This window comes from Salmo salar, chromosome 10 (genome assembly GCF_965601325.2).
Source record: "Salmo salar chromosome 10, fSalSal1, whole genome shotgun sequence".
In the NCBI taxonomy this organism is placed as follows: domain Eukaryota; kingdom Metazoa; phylum Chordata; class Actinopteri; order Salmoniformes; family Salmonidae; genus Salmo; species Salmo salar.
The window spans coordinates 60,946,898-60,972,557 of NC_138300.1; the positions used below are offsets into that span (position 1 = coordinate 60,946,898).

Genomic DNA, 25,660 nt, shown 5'->3' on the forward strand with positions numbered 1-25,660 from the left:
GCTTGATATTTTACTGTATAGTCAGACAAAGTGCTTGATATTTTACTGTATAGTCAGACACACTGCTTGATATTTTACTGTATAGTCAGACAGACTGCTTGTCCTTGATATTTTACTGTATAGTCAGACACGCTGCTTGTCCTTGATATTTTACTGTATAGTCAGACACACTGCTTGATATTTTATTGTGTAGTCAGACACACTGCTTGATATTTTACTGTATAGTCAGACACACTGCTTGATGTTTTACTGTATAGTCAGACACAAAGCTTGTCCTTGATATTTTACTGTATAGTCAGACACACTGCTTGATATTTTACTGTATAGTCAGGCACACTGCTTGATATTTTACTGTATAGACAGACACACTGCTTGATATTTTACTGTATAGTCAGACACACTGCTTGTCCTTGATATTTTACTGTATAGTCAGACACACTGCTTGATATTTTACTGTATAGTCAGACACACTGCTTGATATTTTACTGTATAGTCAGACACACTGCTTGTCCTTGATATTTTACTGTATAGTCAGACACACTGCTTGATATTTTACTGTATAGTCAGACATGCTGCTTGTCCTTGATATTTTACTGTATAGTCAGACACGCTGCTTGATATTTTACTGTATAGTCAGACACACTGCTTGATATTTTACTGTATAATCAGACACACAGCTTGTCCTTGATATTTTACTGTATAGTCAGACACACAGCTTGTCCTTGATATTTTACTGTATAGTCAGACATGCTGCTTGATATTTTACTGTATAGTCAGACACGCTGCTTGATATTTTACTGTATAGTCAGACACACTGCTTGATATTTTACTGTATAGTCAGACATGCTGCTTGATATTTTACTGTATAGTCAGACACGCTGCTTGATATTTTACTGTATAGTCAGACACACTGCTTGATATTTTACTGTATAGTCAGACACGCTGCTTGATATTTTACTGTATAGTCAGACACTGCTTGCCCTTGATATTTTACTGTATAGTCAGACACACTGCTTGATATTTTACTGTATAGTCAGACACACTGCTTGATGTTTTACTGTATAGTCAGACACGCTGCTTGATATTTTATTGTATAGTCAGACACGCAGCTTGATATTTTACTGTATATTCAGACACACTGCTTGTCCTTGATATTTTACTGTATAGTCAGACACACTGCTTGATATTTTACTGTATAGTCAGGCACACTGCTTGTCCTTGATATTTTAGTCTCATGGGATTTATAGAAAAGACCGTTGAAAGACTGATGAATGAATGGAACCATTCACAGACATATGAGGTAAAGGCCTAGCTGTCCGTTACTTTCAGATGCAGAGTTAGGGTTTCAAAATTAGGGGTTACTTTTCCAAAAGATCCAGGTCGTCCAGAGATCCTGGTTGGAAGATGTCTACGCAGGGTACAGATTTTTTAAGTGCCTATATCCTGATCGCTTATTGGCTAACCTCTGACCTCTACAGTGTTTTGTTCGGAGGTTGGAGTCCCCTGGCCAGCAAGGCCTACAAAAGTCAGCATGGCAAAGATCTGCACAGACCAGTCCTACCCGGCAACGACCAGGCAACAGCCGCTTCTCGGCACACCCGATGATGACCTGGACTCCATCGAGAACGAAACCTCCAGGTGAGAAGTCAAGGCTCCATTTCTTATTGTTTAGCATTGACAATGAGTAACACAGATTTGGCATGATAGCACAAACAGATTGGCATTAAGGCTAGGAACATACAGGCTGTCTCAATCCAACGATCTAGCTACAGTCAGGCTAGGAACATACAGGCTGTCTCAATCCAACGATCTAGCTACAGTCAGGCTAGGAACATACAGGCTGTCTCAATCCAACGATCTAGCTACAGTCAGGCTAGGAACATACAGGCTGTCTCAATCCAATGCCAGCTGCCGGATGTCTAGCTGCCATAAAAGGCAGCGTCCTTGTGGATTAACACAACCACATTGTGTTCAGTAGTTAACCTCCCTCTCTCTCTCTCTCTCTCTCTCTCTCTCTCTCTCTCTCTCTCTGTCTCTGTCTCTGTCTCTGTCTCTCTGTCTCTGTCTCTGTCTCTGTCTCTGTCTCTGTCTCTCTCTCTCTCTCTCTCTCAGGGCCAACTCAGAGTGTGAGGACACGTTGTCAGAGGTTCAGGGTGCTGTCTCTGTGTTAACCAGCAGACACACAGAGTCTCACAGAGATTCCTTTACAGGGTCAGGAGCCCTGGCCAGGTATCCCCCCACCTCACAGCATTGCACCATCTCAGTCATTCATGTTCATTCAGTGTTTCACTTGTCCATCATCACTTGTTGCTTGTCCATCGTCACTTGTCAATCATCACTTGTTGCTTGTCCATCGTCACTTGTTGCTTATCCATCGTCACTTGTTGCTTGTCCATCGTCACTTGTTGCTTGTCCATCGTCACTTGTTGCTTGTCCATCGTCACTTGTTGCTTGTCTATTGTCACTTGTCCATTGTCAGTTTCATATCATGCAAAGTCATCCGCTCCTGATTCTCTTTGTCACAAACTCAGCAGCCATAATATAACCCAGTCCACACAACCTGGCAGCCATAATATAACCCAGTCCATACAACCTGGCAGCCATAATATAACCCAGTCCATACAACCTGGCAGCCATAATATAACCCAGTCCATACAACCAGACAGAGAGTGTTTTGTTTTCGCTGATTGTCTAGGCTCTCTCACTTCCTGTTCATGCTGCGGACCTGGGCCTCTCACAAGATGCACCACGAGGTGGAGAGACCGGACTCCTTCCTGGAGCGCTTCAGGGGCCCTGAGCTCAAAGAGGCCTCCAGCAGAGAGAGCAACGCACAGTCACTGGGATACCCCGACAGAGTCCGCAAGAGGAAGTAAGTCTGGACTAGAGATGGGGATGGTCAACTGGGGTTGCAAAATTCCCTGAATGTTTTCAAAATTCCCGGATTTTTGCAGAAATCCCGATTGGAGGAATTCTGGATTTCCTCCTTATTCTGGGAATCTTGGAACCAAACCCGTTATTTATGGCAAATTTGGGAATTTGGGGAAAAATCACAGAAGTTTGCCACTCTATGCTCATTGAAAAACGTTTTCTTCTTTCAAAAGAGATGTTCTGATCTCAGCGGGTCTAACCTGTATAAAAGAACGGTTCAATGAAAACAAACTTAAAAGTTCTAACTTGGAATATCCTTTCATAGACCTGTGATTTAATAGCGTAACTTCAGATGGCTTTAATAGACCTGTGATTTAATATCGTAACTTCAGATGGCTTTAATAGACCTGTGAATAATATCGTAACTTCAGATGGCTTTCATAGACCTGTGATTTAATATCTTAAAATGACACAGAAACCTTCTAATACATCATCTCAGCATACTGGATTAAATCATGTTAAATTTGGATTAAATTATGCTCAATTTGGATTAAATCATGTTAAATTTGGATTAAATTATGCAAAATTTGGATTAATTCATGTTAAATATGGATTAAATTATGCTCAATTTGGATTAAATCATGTTAAATTCGGATTAAATTATGCAAAATGTGGATTAAATCATGTTAAATTTGGATTAAATTATGCTAAATTTGAGACATAAGGAGGTAAATAGCAGTCCCTCCTCAAGCCAAATCAGTACCACAATTAACCCTGCCAACCTGTCCCTATCTTTCCCTCTCAAGCCAAGTCAGTCAGTGGACTCTGGCTATGTACAATATGAACAACTGCAACAACACAGATGAGTAAGTGGAAATAGAAGATGAGAAAGTGGAAATAGAAGATGAGAAAGTGGAAATAGAAGATGAGAAAGTGGAACTAGAAGATGAGAAAGTGGAACTAGAAGATGAGAAAGTGGAACTAGAAGATGTGTAAGTGGAACTAGAAGATGAGTAAGTGGAACTAGAAGATGAGAAAGTGGAACTAGACTAGAGGTAGCTCTATAGAGAGAAAGTAGAAAGTAGCCTCCGATACTAGTTTATACTGGACACTGGAATTCTTGGAGGTCTTAATTTAAAAAAAAATATTTCAACCTCAGTTTCAACATACTCTCCTGCAACCCACCTCACCCAATGTGTTATGGATCTCCTATTTTCTATACTTTAGAACCGGAACCCCCAACAGAAGCTAGCCAGCTAACTAGCTACTAGCTAATAGTCAGTTAGCCACGGCTAGCAGTCATCAGCTAACCTTTAGCCAGGTCAACCTCCCAGTCTGCACAGTGCGATTCAACCCAGAGCATTATTGCTCTTTCTCCATCTCCAGTTTCTTACTGCATGCTCTGAACCTTTTCAGCTGGATCATCGCAGCTAGCTAGCTGCTATCCGAGTGGCTACCCCCCTGGCTAACGTCTCTGTCCCGAAGCAAGCACCAGTTAGCCTGGAACTAGCCTCGTGCTAGGCCCATCACCCGGCTAGCTGAAGAGGTCCATCAGCCACTCCTTGAGCTACAATACCTATTTTGCCAGAGTTACACATGGAATAAACAAACGTACAGTCAATAACACAACAGAAAAATCTATATACAGTGTGTGCAAATTAGGTAAGATTAGGGAGGTAAGGCAATAAATAGCCCGAAGTGGCGAAGTAATTACAATTTAGCAATTAAACACTGGAGTGATAGATATGCAGAAGATGAATGTGCAAGTAGAGATACTGTGGTGCAAATGAGCAAAAAAAAGAAATAACAATATGGGGATGAGGTAGTTGGATGGGTTAATTACAGATGGGCTATGTACAGGTGCAATGATCTGTAAGCTGCTCTGACAGCTGATGCTTAAAGTTAGTGAGGGAGATATAAGTCTCCAGCTTCAGTGATTCTTGTAATTTGTTCCAGTCATTGGCAGCAGAGAACTGGAAGGAAAGGCAGCCAAAGGAGGAATTGGTTTTGGGGGTGACCAGTGAAGTATACCTGCTGGAGCGCGTGCTACGGGTGGGTGCTGCTATGGTGACCAGTGAAGTATACCTGCTGGAGCGCGTGCTACGGGTGGGTGCTGCTATGGTGACCAGTGAAGTATACCTGCTGGAGCGCGTGCTATGGGTGACCAGTGAAATATACCTGCTGGAGCGCGTGCTACGGGTGGGTGCTGCTACAGGTGACCAGTGAGCTGAGATAAGGCGGGTGAATGGTTGAACTATACTGTTTCATATTTATGTAAATATGAAGTTGACGTTAGACTCGTGAGGAGTGAACTGTATTGGTGAACATAAACAGGAGTGGTGCTGCCACCTGCAGGGTTGTTGTTTAACCTGCACTTCCATATTTCAGCTGACACTACATGACCAAAATATACATTACATATACACTACATGACCAAAATATACACTACATGACCAAAATATACATTACATGACCAAAATATACGACATATACACTACATGACCAGAATATACATTACATGACCAGAATATACACTACATGACCAAAATATACACTACATGACCAAATATACACTACATGACCAGAATATACATTGCATGTAAACTACATGACCAAAATATACAAAATATACATGACCAGAGTATACACTACATGACCAAAATATACACTACATGACCAAAATATACACTACATGACCAGAATATACATTACATGACCAAAATATACGACATATACACTACATGACCAGAATATACATTACATGACCAAAATATACATGACATATACACTACATGACCAAAATATACACTACATGACCAGAATATACACTACATGACCAAAATATACACTACATGACCAAAATATACATTACATGACCAAAATATACACTACATGACCAAAATATACACTACATGGCCAAAATATACACTACATGGCCAAAATATACATTACATGGCCAAAATATAAACTACATGACCAGAACATACACTACATGACCAGAATATACACTACATGACCAGAATATACACTACATGACCAGAATATACACTACATGACCAAAATATACACTACATGACCAGAATATACACTACATGAACAGAATATACACTACATGACCAAAATATACACTACATGACCAGAATATACATTACATGACCAGAATATACATTGCATGTAAACTACATGACCAAAATATACAAAAATTACATGACCAGAATATACACTACATGACCAGAATATACATTGCATGTAAACTACATGACCAAAATATACAAAATATACATGACCAGAATATACACTACATGAGCAGAATATACACTACATGACCAGAATATACACTACATGGCCAAAATATACACTACATGACCAGAATATACATTGCATATAAACTACATGACCAAAATATACAAAATATACATGACCAGAATATACACTACATGACCAAAATATACACTACATGACCAAAATATACACTACATATACAATAGTACTGTATGTGGACACCCCTTCAAATGAGTCGATTTGGCTGACAGGTTTATAAAATCAAGCACACAGCCATGCAATCTCCATAGACAAACATTGGCATTAGAATGGCCTTACTTTAGAGCTCAGTGGCCTTCATCATGGCACCGTCATAAGATGCCACCTTTCCAACAAGTCAGTTTGTCAAATTTCTGCCCTGCTAGAGCTGCCCCGGTCAACTGTAAGTGCTGTTATTGTGAAGTGAAAACATCTAGGAGCAACAACGGCTCAGCCGCAAAGTGGTAGGCCACACAGGCTCACAGAACAGGACCGCTGAGTACTGAAGCGCGTATCGTGTAAAAATCATCTGTCCATCGGTTGCAACATTACCGAGTTCCAAACTGCCTCTGGAAGCAATGTCAGCACAAGAACTGTTCGTAGGTAGCTTCATGAAATGGGTTTCCACGGCCGAGCAGCCGCACACAAACCTAAGATCACCATGCGCAATGCCAAGCGTTGGCTGGAGTTGTGTAAAGCTCCCCGCCATTGGACTCTGGAGCAGTGGAAACGCGTTCTCTGGAGTGATGAATCACTCTTCACCATCTTGTAGTCCGAAGGACAAATCTGGGTTTGGCGGATGCCAGGAGAACGCTACCTGCTCCAATGCATAGTGCCAACTGTAAAGTTTGGTGGAGGAGGGCTAATGGTCTGGGGCTGTTTTTCATGAGTCTAGGCTAGGCCCCTTAGTTCCAGTGAAAGGCAATCTTAACGCTACAGCATACAAAGACATTCTAGATGATTCTGTGCTTCTAACTTTGTGGCAACAGTTTGATTTGGATTTATTTGGATCCCCATTTGCCGACGCCAATGGCAACAGCTAGTCTTACTGTGGTCCGACACATAACGAAAAAGACATTAGAGACAAAATGCTTTACAATTTACATACACTACATGTTAACGTTTTTAAATGTGTTTATGTGCATCTATCAATTGCACATATACAGTGCATTCAGAAAGTATTCAGACCCCTTGACTTTTACACATTTTGTTACGTTACAGCCTAATTCTTAAATCAATTAAATCATTTTATTTCCTCATCAATCTACACACAATACCCCATAATGATAAAGCAAAAACAGGTTTTTAGGCATTTTTGCAAATATCACATTTACGTAAGTATTCAGAACCTTTACTCAGTACTTTGTTGAAGCACCTTTGGCAGCGATTACAGCCTCGAGTCTTCTTTATTCTTTATTTATTTATTAAATAAACACTTATTTCCCTCTTTAAAATGCTAATCAATTTAGAACATTTTTGACATGCGTTTTTCTAGATTTTTTTGTTGTTATTCTGTCTCTCACTGTTCAAATAAACCTACCATTAAAATTATAGACTGATCATTTCTTTGTCAGTGGGCAAACATACAAAATCAGCAGGGGATCAAATACTTTTTTCCCTCACCGTAGTTCCTGTATGTCACGTCCTGACCAGTATAAGGTTAATTGGTATTGTAGTTTGGTCAGGACGTGGCAGAGGGTATTCGTTTTATGTGGTTCGGGGTGGTGTGTTTTGTTGAAGGGGCATTTGGTTTAAGTATTCCGGGGTTTTTGGGCACTGTTTGGTTTTCAGGTATTCTATGATTTTGTCTAGTATGTCTGTTTCTATGTTTGGTTAATTGGGGTTGGGACTCTCAGTTGAAGGCAGGTGTTGTCTATCTGCCTTTGATTGAGAGTCCCATATATGAGGGTGTGTTTGTTTGTTATTTGTGGGTGATTGTTCTGTGTTGAGCCTATGCTTTGCCAGACTGTTGGTTGTTCGTTCATTCTCGTGGTTTGTTATTTTGGCATTCATTTTGAATATAAATAAACGTCAAGATGAGCCTGCACTTACCTGCTGCGTTTTGGTCCTCCTTCACCGACGACAACCGTGACACTGTAAGTGTGATGGTAGTCTGCCCCAAGATGTGAAGGACAAGGAGAAGCTGCCGTAAGAATCGTGGTAGTCCATAAGGTAGTCTGCACCAAGATGTGAAGGACAAGGAGAAGCTGCCGTAAGTATGACGGTAGTAGATAAGGCAGCCTGCCCCAAGATGTGAAGGACAAGGAGGAGCTCCCATAAATTGGATGGTAGTCCATATGGCAGTCTGCCCCAAGATGTGAAGGAGAAGGAGGAGCTCCCATAAATTGGATGGTAGTCCATATGGCAGTCTGCCCCAAGATGTGAAGGACAAGGAGGAGTTCCCATAAATTGGATGGTAGTCCAAATGGCAGTCTGCCCCAAGATGTGAAGGACAAGGAGGAGCTCCCATAAATTGGATGGTAGTCCATATGGCAGTCTGCCCCAAGATGTGAAGGAGAAGGCACACCTGGCATCATTTACATTTTACATTTTAGTCATTTAGCAGACGCTCTTATCCAGAGCGACTTACAGTAGTGAATGCATACATTTCATACACGTTGTTTTTTTGTTCGTACTGGTCCCCCGTGTTCATTAACATGAAAAATAGCTCTATTCTGGTAGGATGGGTGGGAGAGTAACACTATGTGGGTGTTGGTAAGAAAACACGCAGGAGAAAAGGGTAACCTTTGCACTACCAATTCCAGGGTTTTGGCACCATTGCGGCCATTGATTGTACAATGTCAAAACACACACATTTAACAATGTGTTCATTGTAATGAACAGTATATGCAAGATGGTGGTAATTTTGTTACTTGATCATAATTAAATACTAGCTCTTTTGTGATGACTGAACAATCTGTGAGAAATATTTTTAAAAGTTTGCTTAAAAATGAATCCGAAGTCATGTTTCAGGAAAGAGATTTGGATCATGGACCCATCAGCAGATCATTACTACAGATGGCTGACCATCATCGCTGCACCATGCTTCTACAACCTCATGATACTAGTGACCAGGTCTGTTCTCATACAGTACAGTTCACTTCTTCATTTAAGCTCATATATTTTTGTTGCTGAATGTTTGTTTGTGTTTATTGTTTAATGTTGTATATTGGTTGTTTGACTATTTGTCGTCCCACAGGGCATGTTTTAATGAACTCCAGAGCACATACACGACTCTGTGGATTGTCCTGGACTACACCTCAGACTTAATCTACTACACAGACACATTCGTCAGGTCTAGAACAGGTGAGGTTCTATGGTTCTACTACTCAGACATTCTAGACCAGGTGAGGTTATATGGTTCTACTACTCACAGTCTAAAAGAGGTGAGGTTATATGGTTCTACCACTCAGACAGTCTAGAACAGGTGAGGTTATATGGTTCTACTACTCAGACATTCTAGACCAGGTGAGGTTATATGGTTCTACTACTCACAGTCTAAAAGAGGTGAGGTTATATGGTTCTACCACTCAGACAGTCTAGAACAGGTGAGGTTATATGGTTCTACTACTCAGGCAGTCTAGAACAGGTGAGGTTATATGGTTCTACTACTCAGACATTCTAGACCAGGTGAGGTTATATGGGTCTACTACTCACAGTCTAAAACAGGTGAGGTTATATGGTTCTACCACTCAGACAGTCTAGAACAGGTGAGGTTATATGGTTCTACCACTCAGACAGTCTAGAACAGGTGAGGTTATATGGTTCTACTACTCAGGCAGTCTAGAACAGGTGAGGTTATATGGTTCTACTACTCAGACATTCTAGACCAGGTGAGGTTATATGGGTCTACTACTCACAGTCTAAAACAGGTGAGGTTATATGGTTCTACCACTCAGACGGTCTAGAACAGGTGAGGTTATATGGTTCTACTACTCAGACATTCTAGACCAGGTGAGGTTATATGGTTCTACTACTCAGTCTAAAACAGGTGAGGTTCTATGGTTCTACCACTCAGACAGTCTAGAACAGGTGAGGTTATATGGTTCTACTACTCAGACAGTCTAGAACAGGTGAGGTTATATGGTTCTACTTCTCAGACAGTCTAGAACAGGTGAGGTTCTATGGTTCTACTACTCAGACAGTATAGAACAGGTGAGGTTCTATGGTTCTACTGCTCAGACAGTCTAGAACAGGTGGGGTTCTATGGTTCTACTGCTCAGGCAGTCTAGAACAGGTGGGGTTCTATGGTTCTACTACTCAGGCAGTCTAGAACAGGTGGGGTTATATGGTTCTACTGCTCAGACAGTCTAGAACAGGTGAGGTTCTATGGTTCTACTGCTCAGACAGTCTAGAACAAGTGGGGTTCTATGGTTCTACTACTCAGACATTATAGAACAACTGAGGTTCTATGGTTCAGCTACTCAGACAGTCTAGAACAGGTGAGATTATATGGTTCTACTACTCAAACATTCTAGAACAGGTGAGGTTCTACTACTTAGACACATTCTAGAACAGGTGAGGTTCTACTACTCAGACACATTCTCGAACATATGAGGTTCTAATACTCAGACTCATTATAGAACATGTGAGGTTCTACTACTCAGACACATTCTAGAACATGTGAGTTTCTACTACTCAGACACATTCTAGAATAGATTAGGCTTTATGGTTCTACTACTCAGACACATCGTCAGATTTAGAACAGGTGAGGTTCTACTACTCAGACACATTGTCAGGTCTAGAACAGCTGAGGTTCTTCAACTGAAATTTGATCAATTGTGATTTGTCAAGGAAGTGAGGCGTGGCACTGAAAAATGTTATTCAATGTTTTATTTGTCACATGCTTGGTAAACAACAGGTGTAGACTAACAGTGAAATACTTACATGCCCTTCCCAAGAATACACAATAATAGAAAAATAATAATATGAGAAATGAATACAAAATGAGTATCAATAACTGTATACACGGGGTACCAGTACCGAGTCAATGTGCAGGGTACGAGGTAAATACAGTATGTACATACAGTGCATTCATAAAATATTCAGACCCCTTGACTTTTCCCACATTTTGTTACGTTACAGCCTTACTCTAAAATGGATAAAATAAGGTTTTCCCCTCATCAATCTACACACAATACTTACATAATAAGAAAGCAAAAACAGGTTTGTGGAAATGTTTGCATATTTAAAAAAAAAAATAAGAAATACCTTATTTACATAAGTATTTAGACCCTTTAGTATGAGACTCGAAATTGAGCTCAGGTGCATCCTGTTTCCATTGATCATCCTTCAGATGTTTGTACAACTTGATTGGATTCCACCTGTGGTAAATTAAATTGATTGAACATGATTCAGAAAGGCACACACTTGTCTATATAAGGTCCCACATTTGACAGTGCATGTCAGAGCAAAAACCAAGCCATGAGGTTGTAAGAATTGTTTGTAGAGCTCTGAGAGAACCATTCTGCAGCATTGAAGGTCCCCAAGAACAAAGTGGCCTCCATCATTCTTAAATGGAAGAAGTTTGGAACCACCAAGACTCTTCCTAGAGCTGGCCGCCCGGCCAAACTGAGCAATCGGGGGAGAACGGCCTTGGTGAGGGAGGTGACCAAGAACTCGATGGTCACTCTAAGAGAGCTACAGAGTTCCTCTGTGGAGATGGGAGAACCTTCCAGAAGGACAACCATCTCTGCAGCACTCCACCAATCAGGCCTTTATGGTAGAGTGGCTGGACAGAAGCCACTCCTCAGTAAAAGGCACATGACAGCCCGCTTGGAGTTTGCCAAAAGGCACCTAAAGGACTCTCGGGCCATGAGAAACAAGATTCTCTGGTCTGATGAAACCAAGATTGAATTCTTTGGCCTGAATGCCAAGCATCACGTCTGGAGGAAACCTGGCACCATCCCTATGGTGAAGCATGGTGGTGGCAGCATCATGGTGTGGGGATGTTTTTAAGCGGCAGGGACTGGGAGACTAGTCAGGATCAAGGGAAAGATGAACGGAGCAAAGTACAGAGAGATCCTTGACGAAAACCTGCTCCAGAGCACTTAGGACCTCAGACTGGGGCGAAGGTTCACCTTCCAACAGGACAACAACCCTAAGCACACAGCCAAGACAATGCAGGAGTGGCTTCAGGACAAGTCTCTGATTGTCCTTGATTGGCCCAGCCAGAGCCCGGACTTGAACCCGATCTAACATCTCTGTAGAAAACTGAAAATAGCTATGCAGCGACGCTCCCCATCCAACCCGACAGAACTTGAGAGGATCTGCAGAGAAGAATGGGAGAAACTCCCCAAATACAGGTGTGCCAAACTTTTAGCGTCATACCCAAGAAGACTCAAGGCTGTAATCGCTGCCAAAAGTGCTTCAACAAAGCACTGAGTAAACGGTACATTTCCTAAAAACATGTTTTTGCTTTATGTGGTATTTTGTGTAGATTGATGAGGGAAATCCAACCGGGACGGGAAGATCACGACAGTGACTCAACCCACTCAAGCGACGCACCCCTCCTAGGGACGGCATGGAATAGCACCAGTAAGCCAGTGACTCAGCCCCCGTAATAGGGTTTGAGGCAGAGAATCCCAGTGACGAGAGGGGAACCGGCCAGGCAGAGACAGCAAGGGCTGTTCGTTGCTCAAGTGCCTTTCTGTTTACCTTCACACACCTGGGCCAGACTACACTCAATCATAGGACCTAATGAAGAGTTTTCAATAAAGACTTAAAGGTTGAGACCGAGTCTGCGTCTCTCACATGGGTAGGCAGACCATTCCATAAAATGGGAGCTCTATAGGAGAATGCCCTGCCTCCAGCTGTTTGCTTAGAATTCTAGGGACAGTAAGGAGGCCTGCGTCTTGTGACTGTAGCGTACGTGTACAGCAGGACCAAATAGGAAAGATAGGAAGGAGCAAGCCCATGTAATGCTTTGTAGGTTAGCAGTAAAACCTTGAAATCAGCCCTTGCCTTAACAGGAAGCCAGTGTAGAGAGGCTAGCACTGGAGTAATATGATCACATTCTTTGGGTTTAGTCAAGATTCTAGCAGCCGTATTTAGCACTAATTGGAGTTTATTTAGTGCTTTATCCGGGTAGCCGGAAAGTAGAGCATTGCAGTAGTCTAACCTAGAAGTGACAAAAGCATGGATACATTTTTCTGCATCATTTCTGGACAGAAATGTTCTGATTTTTGCAATGTTACGTAGATGGAAAAAAACTGTCCTTGAAACAGTCTTGATATATTCGTCAAAAGAGAGATCAGGGTCCAGAGTAACGCCGAGGTCCTTTACAGTTTTATTTGAGATGACTGTACAACCATCAAGAATAATTGTCATATTCAAAAGAAGATCTCTTTGTTTCTTGGGACCTAGAACTTGCGTCTTTGTTTTGCGCGAATTTAAAAGTAGAACATTTGCAGAATGTGGTGATCAATGGTATCTTAAGCAGCACTAAGGTCTAGGAGCATGAGGACAAATGCAGAGCCTCGGTCTGACGCCATTAAAAGGTAATTTGCCACCTTCACAAGTGCAGTCTCAGTGCTATGATGGGGTCTAAAACTAGACTGAAGCATTTCGTATACATTGTTTGTCTTCAGGAAGGCAGTGAGATGCTGCGCAACAGCTTTTTCGCAATTTTTTTTTAGAGGAATGGAAGATTCGATATAGGCCGATAGTTTTTTATATTTTCTGGGTCAAGGTTTGGCTTTTTTCAAGAGAGGCTTTATTACTGCCACTTTTAGTGAGTTTGGTACACATCCGGTGGATAGAGAGCCATTTATTATGTTCAACATAGGAGGGCCAAGCACAGGAAGCAGCTCTTTCAGTAGTTTAGTTTGAATAGGGTTCAGTATGCAGCTTGAAGGTTTAGAGGCCATGACTACTTTCATCAATGTGTCAAGAGATATAGTATTAAAACACTTGAGTGTCTCCCTTGATCCTAGGTCCTGGCAGAGTTGTGCAGACTCAGGACAACTGACCTTTGGAGAAATACACAGATTTAAAGAGGAGTCCATAATTTGCTTTCTAATCATAATGATCTTTTCATCAAAAAAGTTAATGAATTTATCACTGCTGATGTGAAAGCCATCCTCTCTTGGGGAATGCTGCTTTTTAGTTAGCTTAGCGACATTTTTGGGATTGTTCTTATTTTCCTCAATTAAGTTGGAAAAATAGGATGATCGAGCAGCAGTGAGGGAGGGCTCTTCGATACTACACGGTACTGTCTTTCCAAGCTAGTCGGAAGACTTCCAGTTTGGTGTAGCTCCATTTCCGTTCCAATTTTCTGGAAGCTTGCTTCAGAGCTCGGGTATTTTCTGTATACCAGGGAGCTAGTTTCTTATGACAAATGTTTTTTTGTTTTTAGGGGTGCGACTGCATCTAGGATATTTCGCAAGGATCCACAACATTTATTCAACGGGACAAAACTAGGTCCAGAGTATGACTGTGGCAGTGAGTAGGTCCGGAGACATGTTGGACAAAACCCACTGAGACGATGATGATGATGATGCTCCGAAAGCCTTTTGGAGTGGGTCTGTGGACTTTTCCATGTGAATATTAAAGTCACCAAAAATGTGAATATTATCTGCCATGACTACAAGATCCGATAGGAATTCAGGGAACTCAGTGAAGAACGCTGCATATGGCCCAGGAGGCCTGTAAACAGTAGCAATAAAAGTGATTGAGTAGGCTGCATAGATTTCATGACTAGAAGCTCAAAAGACGAAAACACAGTCATTTATTTTTTTTGCAAATTGAAATTTGCTATCGAAAATGTTAGCAACACCTCCGCCTTTGCGGGATGCGCGGGGGATATGGTCACTAGTGTAACCAGGAGAAGAGGGACTGCCTTGGTAGTGAGGGATCTAACATTAAGTAGCCCTATTTGAGATGTGAGATATCACAATCTCTTTCAATAATGACAGAAATGGAGGTCTTTATTCCAGTGAGATTGCTGGAGCGAACAACGCCATGTTTAGTTTTGCCCAACCTAGATCGAGGCAAAGACACGGTCTCAATGGGGAAGGCTGAGCTGACTACACTGACTGTGCTACTGGGAGACTCCACTGGGCTGCCAGACTGGCTGACAGCCTGCTGCCTGGCCTGCACCATTATGGAGCTAGGGGAGTTAGAGCCCTGTCTATGTTCGTAGATAAGATGAGAGCACCCCTCCAGCTAGGATGGAGTCCGTCACTCCTCAGCAGGCCAGGCTAGGTCCCAACCAGCGATTGAGTTGTGAGACTCTGCTGTAGAGCTCATCACTCCCCCTAACTGGGAGGGGGCCAGAGACAATTACTCGATGCCGACACATATTTCTAGCTGATTTACACGCTGTAGCTATGTTGCGCTTGGTGACCTCTGACTGTTTCATCCTAACATCGTTGGTGCTGACATGGATAACAATATCCCTATACTCTCTACACGTGCCAGTTTTAGCCTTAGCCAGCACCATCTTCAGATTAGCCTTAACGTCGGTAGCAATGCCCCCTGGTAAACAGTGTATGATCACTGGATGATTTGTTTTAAGTCTAATACTGTGGGTAATGGAGTCGCCAATAGGGTTTTCAATTTGTCAGAGCTAATGGTGGGAGGCTTCGGCGTCTCTGACCCCGTAACGGGAGGGGGAGAGACCAGAGAAGGCTCTGACCCCGTAACGGGAGGGGGAGAGACCAGAGAAGGCTCAGACCCCGTAACGGGAGGGGGAGAGACCAGAGAAGGCTCTGACCCCATAACGGGAGGAGTAGAGACCAGAGAAGGCTCTGACCCCGTAACGGGAGGGGGAGAGACCAGAGAAGGCTCTGACCCCGTAACGAGAGGGGGAGAGACCAGAGAAGGCTCTGACCCCGTAACGGGAGGGGGAGAGACCAGAGAAGGCTCTGACCCCGTAACGGGAGGGGGAGAGACCAGAGAAGGCTCTGACCCCGTAACGGGAGGGGGAGAGACCAGAGAAGGCTCTGACCCCGTAACGGGAGGGGGAGAGACCAGAGAAGGCTCTGACCCCGTAACGGGAGGAGTAGAGACCAGAGAAGGCTCTGACCCCGTAACGGGTGGAGTAGAGACCTGAGAAGGCTCTGACCCCGTAACGGGTGGAGTAGAGACCTGAGAAGGCTCTGACCCCGTAACGGGTGGAGGAGAGACCTGAGAAGGCTCTGACCCCGTAACGGGTGGAGGAGAGACCAGAGAAGGCTCTGACCCCGTAACGGGAGGGGGAGAGACCAGAGAAGGCTCTGACCCCGTAACGGGTGGAGTAGAGACCTGAGAAGGCTCTGACCCCGTAACGGGAGGAGTAGAGACATGAGAAGGCTCTGACCCCGTAACGGAAGGAGTAGAGACCAGAGAAGGCTCTGGCGTCGCTGGAGGCTCCGGACTGGGTATGCGCACTGGAGGTCTGATGCGTGGGACTGGCATAGGTGGTGCCAGACTGGAGGCTCCGGGCTGGGGAGCGTCGCTGGAGGCTCCGGGCTGCGGAGCGTCGCTGGAGGCTCCGGGCTGGGGAGCGTCGCTGGAGGCTCCGGACTGGGTTTGCGCACTGGAGGTCTGATGCGTGGGACTGGCATAGGTGGTGCCAGACTGGTAACACGCACCTCAGGTCGAGTGCGGGGAGGAGGCACAGGACGTACTGGGCTGTGGGAGCGCACTGGAGGGAGAGTGCAAGGAGCAGGCACAGGATGTACTGGGCTGTGGAGGTGCACCGGATGTCTGATGCGTGGGACCAGTACAGGTGGCACCGGGCTGATGACACGCACCTCAGGGCGAGTGCGGAGAGGAGGCACAGGACGTACTGGGCTGTTGAGATGTACTGGAGACCTGATGTGTATCACCGGTATCACTTGTTCCGGAACTTCCACACACTTCTCAGGATGAATACGGGGAGCTGACTCAGGTGGCCCCAAACTGACGACACGTTCCTTCGGGAAAAACTTGTGCGTCCTCAACCAACTCAATAACTCTCCCATTTCTCCCTTCTCCAAATGTTCCCTCTTCTCCCGGATTGGCTCTGGTTTGCTCCTCGGCTCCGCTGACTGCTCCATGTGCCCCCCCCCCCCCCCCCCACCAAAAAAATGTTTTGGTTTCTGTAGCCTCTCGTGCGTCCCTGGCAGGCTTCTATATCTGTCTATTACTTGGCCCCAAGTCCAGTTTACCCTCTCTAGCCTCTCCTTCAGAGACCAGGTATCCATCTCCTCCCGAGCACGCTGCTTGATCCAGTTGTAGTGGGCAGTTCTGTAACGGCTGTCGTATAGAGGGGACCAAAGCGCAGCGTGTTGAGTGCTCATTATGATCATTTATTATAACTCAAAATACTGAAGCAAAATAACAAACGGAAAACAATCAACTTGCAGTTCTGTCAGGTACAGAGACTAAACAGAATGCAACTGCCCACAAACACAGGTGGAAAAAAAACATACTTAAATATTATCTCCAATTAGAGACAACGAGGACCAGCTGCCTCTAATTGGAGATCATCCCAAAAAACAACAACATAGAAACCTAGAACTTAAACATAGAAATAGAAAACATAGAAAAACACAAAACACCCCCTGTCACGCCCTGACCTACTCTACCATAGAAAACAATATCTTACTATGGTCAGGACGTGACATATGGGCAGTCCCATGATAACATAATTCAATACTGTCACCCTTCACTAACACATTGAAAGCCCCGTAGGTTTATTGCATATCTATGAGGGTGCTTTTTAAGAGATCTAACTAAATAACATGGAAAAACAGTTTACAAAAATAACATTATAACAATAATAGACGATACTAATAGAAATAATAACAGCACAACATTATAAATTCATGTTCATGTCCCAGCAAGTCTATTAGCATGTCAGCCCAGCCTGCTCAGTTCATAAGATCCAATTTGTTCGAAAACAACCTACAGTAGATACGTTTATCTCCAGACCAGGTCTTTATGTCCATTACATATAAGACATATTTCATGAGGTCCTCATTATATCCTGTTATATTCCTATCAACAGAGACATGTAGACCTCATTATATCCTGTTATATTCCTATCAGCAGAGACATGTAGTCCTCATTATATCCTGTTATATTCCTACCAGCAGAGAGACATGTAGTCCTCATTATATCCTGTTATATTCCTACCAGCAGAGAGACATGCAGTCCTCATTATATCCTGTTATATTCCTATCAGCAGAGAGACATGCAGTCCTCATTATATCCTGTTATATTCCTATCAGCAGAGAGACATGCAGTCCTCATTATATCCTGTTATATTCCTATCAACAGAGAGACATGTAGTCCTCATTATCTCCTGTTATATTCCTATCAGCAGAGAGACATGTAGTCCTCATTATATCCTGTTATATTCCTATCAACAGAGAGACACGTAGTCCTCAGTATATCCTGTTATATTCCTACCAGCAGAGAGACATGTAGTCCTCATTATATCCTGTTATATTCTTATCAACAGAGAGACATGTAGTCCTCATTATATAATGTATTTTCCTATCAGCAGAGACATGCAGTTCTCATTATATCCTGTTATATTCCTATCAACAGAGAGACACGTAGTCCTCATTATATCCTGTTATATTCCTACCAGCAGAGAGACATGTAGTCCTCATTATATCCTGTTATATTCCTATCAACAGAGAGACATGTAGTCCTCATTATATCATGTATTTTCCTATCAGCAGAGACATGCAGTTCTCATTATATCATGTATTTTCCTATCAACAGAGAGACATGTTGTCCTCATTATATCATGTATTTTCCTATCAGCAGAGAGACATGCAGTCACAGCTCCAATCCAGATGTGTTGGTCATTACTGAAACAATCGCATGTCACATCTCATCTTGTATAATATTGTCAATAATCGCCTACCTTTAGTTGTCTTCATCAGAAAGCATCCCAGGTCCACAACAGATGTATTTTCGGTCAAAAAGTCCATACTTCACGTTCCATTAGCCTGCTGTTGGTAGCGCGTCCTATGGCTCTCTCCAAGCGCAGGGCTGAAGTTCCGGATAAAATGAGATTCTCCCGCCTGTAGGTTCGTTCAAACATGTCAAACGTTGTAAAACAATCATCTTCAGGGCCTGTAACACCAAGAGAGCCAATAAGATTCGAGGGGGATGATTTCATTGCCTTTAAAACCGTTTCCAAAGGTGGGGGTAGACATGGCCGCCGGCGTCATAATGGTGATGGCCCATCCCCTGTGACCAATTTCCAACGCGTCTCATTCACTGAGTTTCGACTGTATAAGGCTCAAACCACTGTGAAAAGACTGGCGACATCTAGTGGAAGCAATAGGAAGTGCTCACTGAACCATGGTTAACGGTGTGATTTATAGGGAAAGATGAGAAGTCGAGTCCACAATTCTGAATTCCACTTCCTGTTTCAATCGGTCTCGGGGTTTTGACTGCCATTTGAGTTCTGTTATACTCACAGACACCATTCAAACAGTTTTAGAAACTTTAGGGTGTTTTCTATCCATATATAATAAGTATATGCATGCCCTAGCATCTGAGTTTGATTAGTAGGCCGTTGAAAATGGGAAAGATTTTTTTTGTAAATGCGCTGTGGCGCCCCCTATCCTAGGGTATCCTCAAGAGGTTAAGGAAGACTGTTTTAAATACTGACGTTAACCTTTCTGGTTATAACCTTTTTCGGCAAGACAGATCTTCCAAAGGTGGTGGAGTGGCAATCTTTACCAAAGAACACCTTCAGTGCTCGGTTGTCTCCACCAAGTCTGTCCCCAAACAATTTGATTTGCTGGTTTTAAGCATTAAAGTTTCAAATAGCTCTTTATTGACTGTTGCTGGGTAGGGTACAGCACCGGCTTGTACCCTACCTGCCCTAAGCTCTCTCCTGGCCCCTTACACTAAGTCTGAATTTGTCCTGCTAGGTGACCTAAACTGGGACATGCTTAAACTACCTGACCAAATCCAAATGGGACTCCCTAGATCTTTCTCAGATTATTACCAATCCCACAAGGTATGACTCCAAACACCCAGAAAAGGCTACTCTTCTTGATATTATCCTCACAAATAATCCTGATAGGTATCAGTCTGGTGTTTTCTGTAATGACCTCAGTGATCACTGTTTTACAGCCTGTGTTTGTAATGGCTGCTCAGTAAAAATTGGTGTAGAAATTGATATAGAATCAGCTTGATCCCCCTCTGTCGGAGATGCTTGGACTTTCTTTTTTGATATTTTAAGTGATTTTGTTAACAAACACGACACCATAAAGAAAATGAGAATTAAAAACAGATTCAGCCGCTGGTTCAACCGTGATCTTGCAGTTACTCCACCTCAAGAATTACATTTGGCTAAAGGCTTGATACACGCATACTCAGGCTGACGCATTCAGGCAAATGAGAAATAAAGAAATAAGTGCACTCAGGCTATCCGGAATGCCAAAGGTAGTTACTTTAAGGAGCGGTTCTCTCTCTGTGAGTCTAACCCCAAGAAGTTCTGGAAAACGGTTTAAGATCTGGAGAATAAACCCTCCTCCTCACAGCTGCCCATGTCCCTTAATGTTGATGATGTGGTTGTTACTGATAAGAAGCACATGGCTGAGCTCTTTAATCACTACTTCATGATGTCAGGATTCCTATTTGACTCAGCCATGCCTCCCTGCCCGTCCAACGTTTCCTCATCTCCCACGCCTTCTAATGCGACTATCCCTGAGGATTCTCCCTCTTTTTCCCCTGCCCCGCAACAAAGTTTCTCCCTGCAGGTGGTCACTGAGTGCGAGGTACTAAAGGAGCTCCTTAAACTTGACCCCAAAAAAACATCTTAGACCCTTTCTTCTTTAAGGTTGCTGTCCCTGTAACCGCCAAGCCTATCGCTGACCTTTTTAACCTGTCTCTCCTTTCTGGGGAGGTTCCCATTGCTTGGAAGGCAGCCATGGTTCGTCCTTTATTTGAAGGGGGAGATCACGCTGATCCTAACTGTTATAGGCCTATTTCTATTTTGCCCTGTTTATCAAAAGTGTTGGAAAAACATGTCAATAATCAACTGACTGGCTTTCTTGATGTCTATAGTATTCTCTCTGGTATGCAATCTAGTTTCCTCTCATGTTATGGATGTGTCACTGCAACCTTAAAGGTCCTCAATGATGTCACCATTGCCCTTGATTCTAAGCAATGCTGTGCTGCTATTTTTATTGACTTGGCCAAAGCTTTTGATATGGTAGACCATTCCATTCTTGTGGGCCGGCTAAGGAGTATTGGTGTCTCTGAAGGGTCTTTGGCCTGGTTTGCTAACTACCTCTCTCAAAGAGTGCAGTGTATAATGTCAGAACATCTGCTGTCTCAGCCCTTACCTGCCAGCAAGGGAGTACCCCAAGGCTCGATCCTAGGCCCCACGCTCTTCTCAATTTACATCAACAACATAGCTCAGGCAGTAGGAAGCTCTCTCATCCATTTATATGCAGATCATACAGTCTTATCCTCAGCTGGCCCCTCCCCGGATTTTGTGTTAAATGTTCTTCAACAAAGATTTCTTAGTGTCCAACAAGCTTTCTCTACCCTTAACCTTGTTCTGAACACCTCCAAAACAAAGGTCATGTGGTTTGGTAAGAAGAATGCCCCTCTCCCCACAGGTGTGATTACTTCCTTTGAGGGTTTAGATCTTGAGGTCGTCACCTCATACAAGTACTTGGGAGTATGGCTAGATGATACACTGTCCTTCTCTCAGCACATATCAAAGCTGCAGGCTAAAGTTAAATCTAGACTTAGTTTCCTCTATCGTTTTAAGTAACATTTGATGGTTTTGTCACTAAAATGTTGTGTAAGTATAGTGAATGTGCCCAGTCTGGTCTTGGCATGTGCGCTCTACTTAACAGCTGGCAGATACATCGCGAGTATAGCCTACTACAGTACATGATGAGATTATTTTTAAAGAAAATCAAGCTCATCACCATGTACTTTCACTACCCTGTGAAGTTCATCATAACTTATTTCATCTGTAGCCTAATAAACTGCATTCTTTCTCATGATGTCGTGAAAAATGAAATCCCCAACGTACTTTATTTGCATAAAAAGGTTGAAAGCAAACCTGGTTAATGTCATGCCATTTTTATGACGCTGGAATTATATTTTGGACCAACGTGCGCATGCCTACAGGAGACTTTTTCAAGTAGCCTAATCAGATTAGAACATTGTAACTGTCACAACTTCTGCCCGAAGTCGGCTCCTCTCCTTGTTCGGGCGGCGTTCGGCGGTCGACGTCACCGGTCTTCTAGCCATCGCCGCTCCACTTGTCATTGTTCCATTTGTTTTGTCTTGTTTCCCCGCACACCTGGTTTACATTCCCTAATCACACTACATATATATTCCCTCTGTTTCCTCCATGTCTTTTTGTGGAATTGTTTTGTTACATGTTTCGTGTTATGCGCCAGGCTGGTTTTTCCCCGGGTACCGTGTTGTACCCGAGTGTGTTTAATTGTTTAACTACCCCAGTAAATGTAGAACTGTCCCTTATTTGGTATCACTAATTTCTCTTGAATTATTTCAACAGGTTTTCTGGAACAGGGACTGCTTGTGAAAGACAACAAGAAGCTTAGAGACAAATACAAATCAACGCCACAGTTCAAATGGGACATGATTTCAATGATACCCACAGACCTGCTGTTTCTGAAAGTGGGTTTCAACTACCCCGAGCTCCGACTGAACCGACTCGCAAAGATGAACCGTCTCTTTGAGTTCTTTGACCGCACTGAAACCAGAACCAGCTTCCCCAACATTTTCCGAATCAGCAACCTGGTACTTTACATCCTGATCATCATCCACTGGAACGCCTGCATCTTCTTCGCCATCTCCAAGACCATCGGGTTCGGGTCTGACACCTGGGTGTACCCCAACATCAGTCATCCTGAGCACGGTCGCCTTGCCAGGAAGTACATCTACTGTCTTTATTGGTCAACCCTGACCCTGACCACCATCGGAGAAACCCCGCCACCTGTTAGAGACTTCGAGTACCTCTTCGTGGTCGCTGACTTCCTCATCGGTGTGCTGATTTTCGCCACCATCGTTGGTAACGTTGGCGCCATGATCTCAAACATGAACAAAACCCGTGCAGAATTCCAGGCTAAAATCGACTCCATCAAGCAATACATGCAGTTCCGTAAGGTCTCCAAGGATCTGGAGGTCAGGGTCATCAAGTGGTTCGACTACCTCTGGACGGAGAAGAAGACCTGCGATGAGAAGGAGGTGCTGAAGAACCTGCCAGACAAGCTGAAGGCCGAAATTGCCATCAACGTCCATCTGGACACCCTGAAGAAGGTGCGTATCTTCCAGGACTGTGAGGCTGGTCTTCTGATTGAGCTGGTGCTGAAGCTGCAGCCTCAGGTGTTCTCCCCAGGAGATTACATCTGTAAGAAGGGAGACATCGGCAGAGAGATGTACATCATTAAGGAAGGGAAGCTGGCTGTGGTGGCAGACGATGGGGTGACACAGTTTGTGGTGCTCAGCGATGGAGCGTACTTCGGAGAGATCAGTATCCTGGGCATCAAGGGTTCCAAGGCTGGCAACAGGAGAACGGCCAACATCAGGAGCATAGGTTACTCTGACCTCTTCGCCCTGTCGAAAGACGATCTCATGGAGGCCCTCACTGAGTACCCCGACGCCAAGAAGGCTCTGGAAGAAAAGGGAAAGGCTATGCTGATGAAAGACAACATGATCGATGAGGACGTCGCTAACGCGGGCGCTGACCCTAAGGACACGGAGGAGAAGATCCAAAGGTTGGAGAGCAATATTGAAATCATCAAGACTAAGTTAGCCAAGATCATGGCTGAGTTCACATCCAGCCAGAGCAAGATCAAACAGAGGATCACCAACATAGAGTCAACAGTCAAGTCAGTCCGGCCCGAGGATATATCTGAGGTGGTGGCCGACAACAAGACACAGTAGTCCCACAACGCAACGTATTTACCCAGAGACTTTTTCTTTTGAACCTTTATATTGACAGGGAACCATTCTGAGAACAATGTCTCTTTTAATGATGAGCATGTAAAAAATACACGAAAAGTGAGACAGAGATACAAAACACAATTATAGAAAACAAACACATTCTTCAGAAATGCCCTAGAGGCACCAACTCATCACATTTTAGAGAGTTTGGGAGATTATTATATTCCATAAATAAGGTGTAAAAAAACTAAAGCAGATTTACCTAACTCAGTGGAGATCAAATGGATCTCCAGAGTAAGCTATCCCGGAGATCGGGTATGGTATCTCTTTCGTCTGTAGGTTAATAACAATTAAGTAAGGTACTGCGGAAGTGCAATGCATCGATCTACGAAATTTCAAAAGAAAGCCAGCTTACTTTAAGATGAATGTACACTTCAAACATTTTTCGCAATATTTTTGGAGGCAATATTGCAGAGTAATTCTGCAACTTTTTTCCATTTAAAATGAGAAACTTTTTTGTTATCTGGGGAGTTTTGATCAGCAGTGCCACCAAGCAGAGAATTTTTTTAATCCTCCAATCAGAGCGCAGATATTAGTCATGTGATCAGTCTGCCATTTTAAACTATTTTGAAAAACATGGCGTAAGTTTTTTGAGCTGAAGTGAAAGAAAATCAACTCCTGTTTTGAAGTGAAATGTTTCCTCATTGCAATATTTGATCATGATACGTTAATACATTCACACTGTGTTAATTTTGTCATGTTTAACTAACAAAAATATCCACGGTGGGGTACATGCTAATCGATTAGCAAGCCCATGTAAAGTAAATGGTACAAACTGGCTAAATTACCTAGCTACCTAGCCACATCCTCCACATTTGGGGCGGCAGGTAGCCTAACGGTTAGAGCATTGGGCTAGTGACCAAAAGGTTGCTGGATTGAATCCCCGAGCTGACATCTGTTGTTCTGCCCCTGAACAAGGCTGTTCCCTGGTAGGCTGTCATTGTAAATAAGAATTTGTTCTGACTTGACTAGTTAAATAAATGTTAAAAAAATAGATTGTTAGCAAGCTATAGCCATTTCATTTTTTTGTATGTTTAGCTAGCTGGCTAGCTAGCTTATTCCCATTCACATCTTTCTAGTTTATGAAGTTAAGACATTGCTAAATGTAGATATCTTTATGTTTATTTATTTATTTATATATATATTTATATCTTTATGCACTGCCATTGACTTGACTGGCAGCAGGTTGAGTGGATAAACAGGGCTCTTTATTTATTGTTTGTGAGCTGATTAATGTCAGTATGGCTCTGGCAGTCAACAGGTATTAACAAAATATAGTAGATTAGGGAATCGATCTTCATAAGAAGTCTATTATTCATGTCTGTTTTGCTTATCAATAAGTGTGTGTCAATAACTTATCAATAAGTGTCTCATATCCCATTCCTTTATCAGCAACACTGTTGCTTTGATAACATATATCATCCTCAGAATCTCCAAAATACAACAGCCCCAGCACAACTTTGTTAGGACGTTGTAAAGGATAATTCACCGAAAACTGAAAAGAAATAGCTAGCTAACAACCTCATTTTCCACATGGAAAAGATGGTGGACAAAGACT

The 25,660-nt window shown here is 43.1% G+C and overlaps 1 protein-coding gene across 4 annotated transcripts; it reads left to right on the plus strand.

The window, feature by feature from the left end:
• The first annotated feature begins 1,481 nt into the window (after nt 1-1,481).
• Nucleotides 1,482-24,446, plus strand: LOC106560639 (cyclic nucleotide-gated channel cone photoreceptor subunit alpha). 4 transcript variants are annotated; one of them, XM_045688780.2, is made up of 8 exons: nt 1,482-1,638; nt 2,113-2,229; nt 2,696-2,869; nt 3,684-3,734; nt 3,936-3,942; nt 9,131-9,243; nt 9,368-9,474; nt 22,652-24,446. In XM_045688780.2, exons 1-8 carry the CDS (start codon nt 1,532-1,534, stop codon nt 24,040-24,042), a joined length of 2,067 nt encoding a protein of 688 aa, XP_045544736.1. In that variant the 5' UTR covers nt 1,482-1,531; the 3' UTR covers nt 24,043-24,446. The 4 variants fall into 4 exon arrangements, with proteins under 4 accessions (XP_045544736.1, XP_045544738.1, XP_045544737.1 ...); XM_045688782.2 differs by lacking the exons at nt 3,684-3,734; nt 3,936-3,942 and adding an exon at nt 2,669 and having other exon boundaries at nt 2,742-2,869; nt 9,142-9,243; XM_045688781.2 differs by lacking the exons at nt 3,684-3,734; nt 3,936-3,942 and adding an exon at nt 6,659-6,667 and having other exon boundaries at nt 9,142-9,243.
• Nucleotides 24,447-25,660: the final 1,214 nt, after the last annotated feature.

Coding starts and splice junctions, on each gene's coding strand:
- LOC106560639 (XM_045688780.2), top strand. CDS start 1,532: ATGGCAAAGATCTGCACAGACCAGTCCTACCCGGCAACGACCAGGCAA. Junction 9,244..9,367: donor CTCATGATACTAGTGACCAG/GTCTGTTCTCAT, acceptor GTCGTCCCACAG/GGCATGTTTTAATGAACTCC. Junction 9,475..22,651: donor ATTCGTCAGGTCTAGAACAG/GTGAGGTTCTAT, acceptor TTATTTCAACAG/GTTTTCTGGAACAGGGACTG.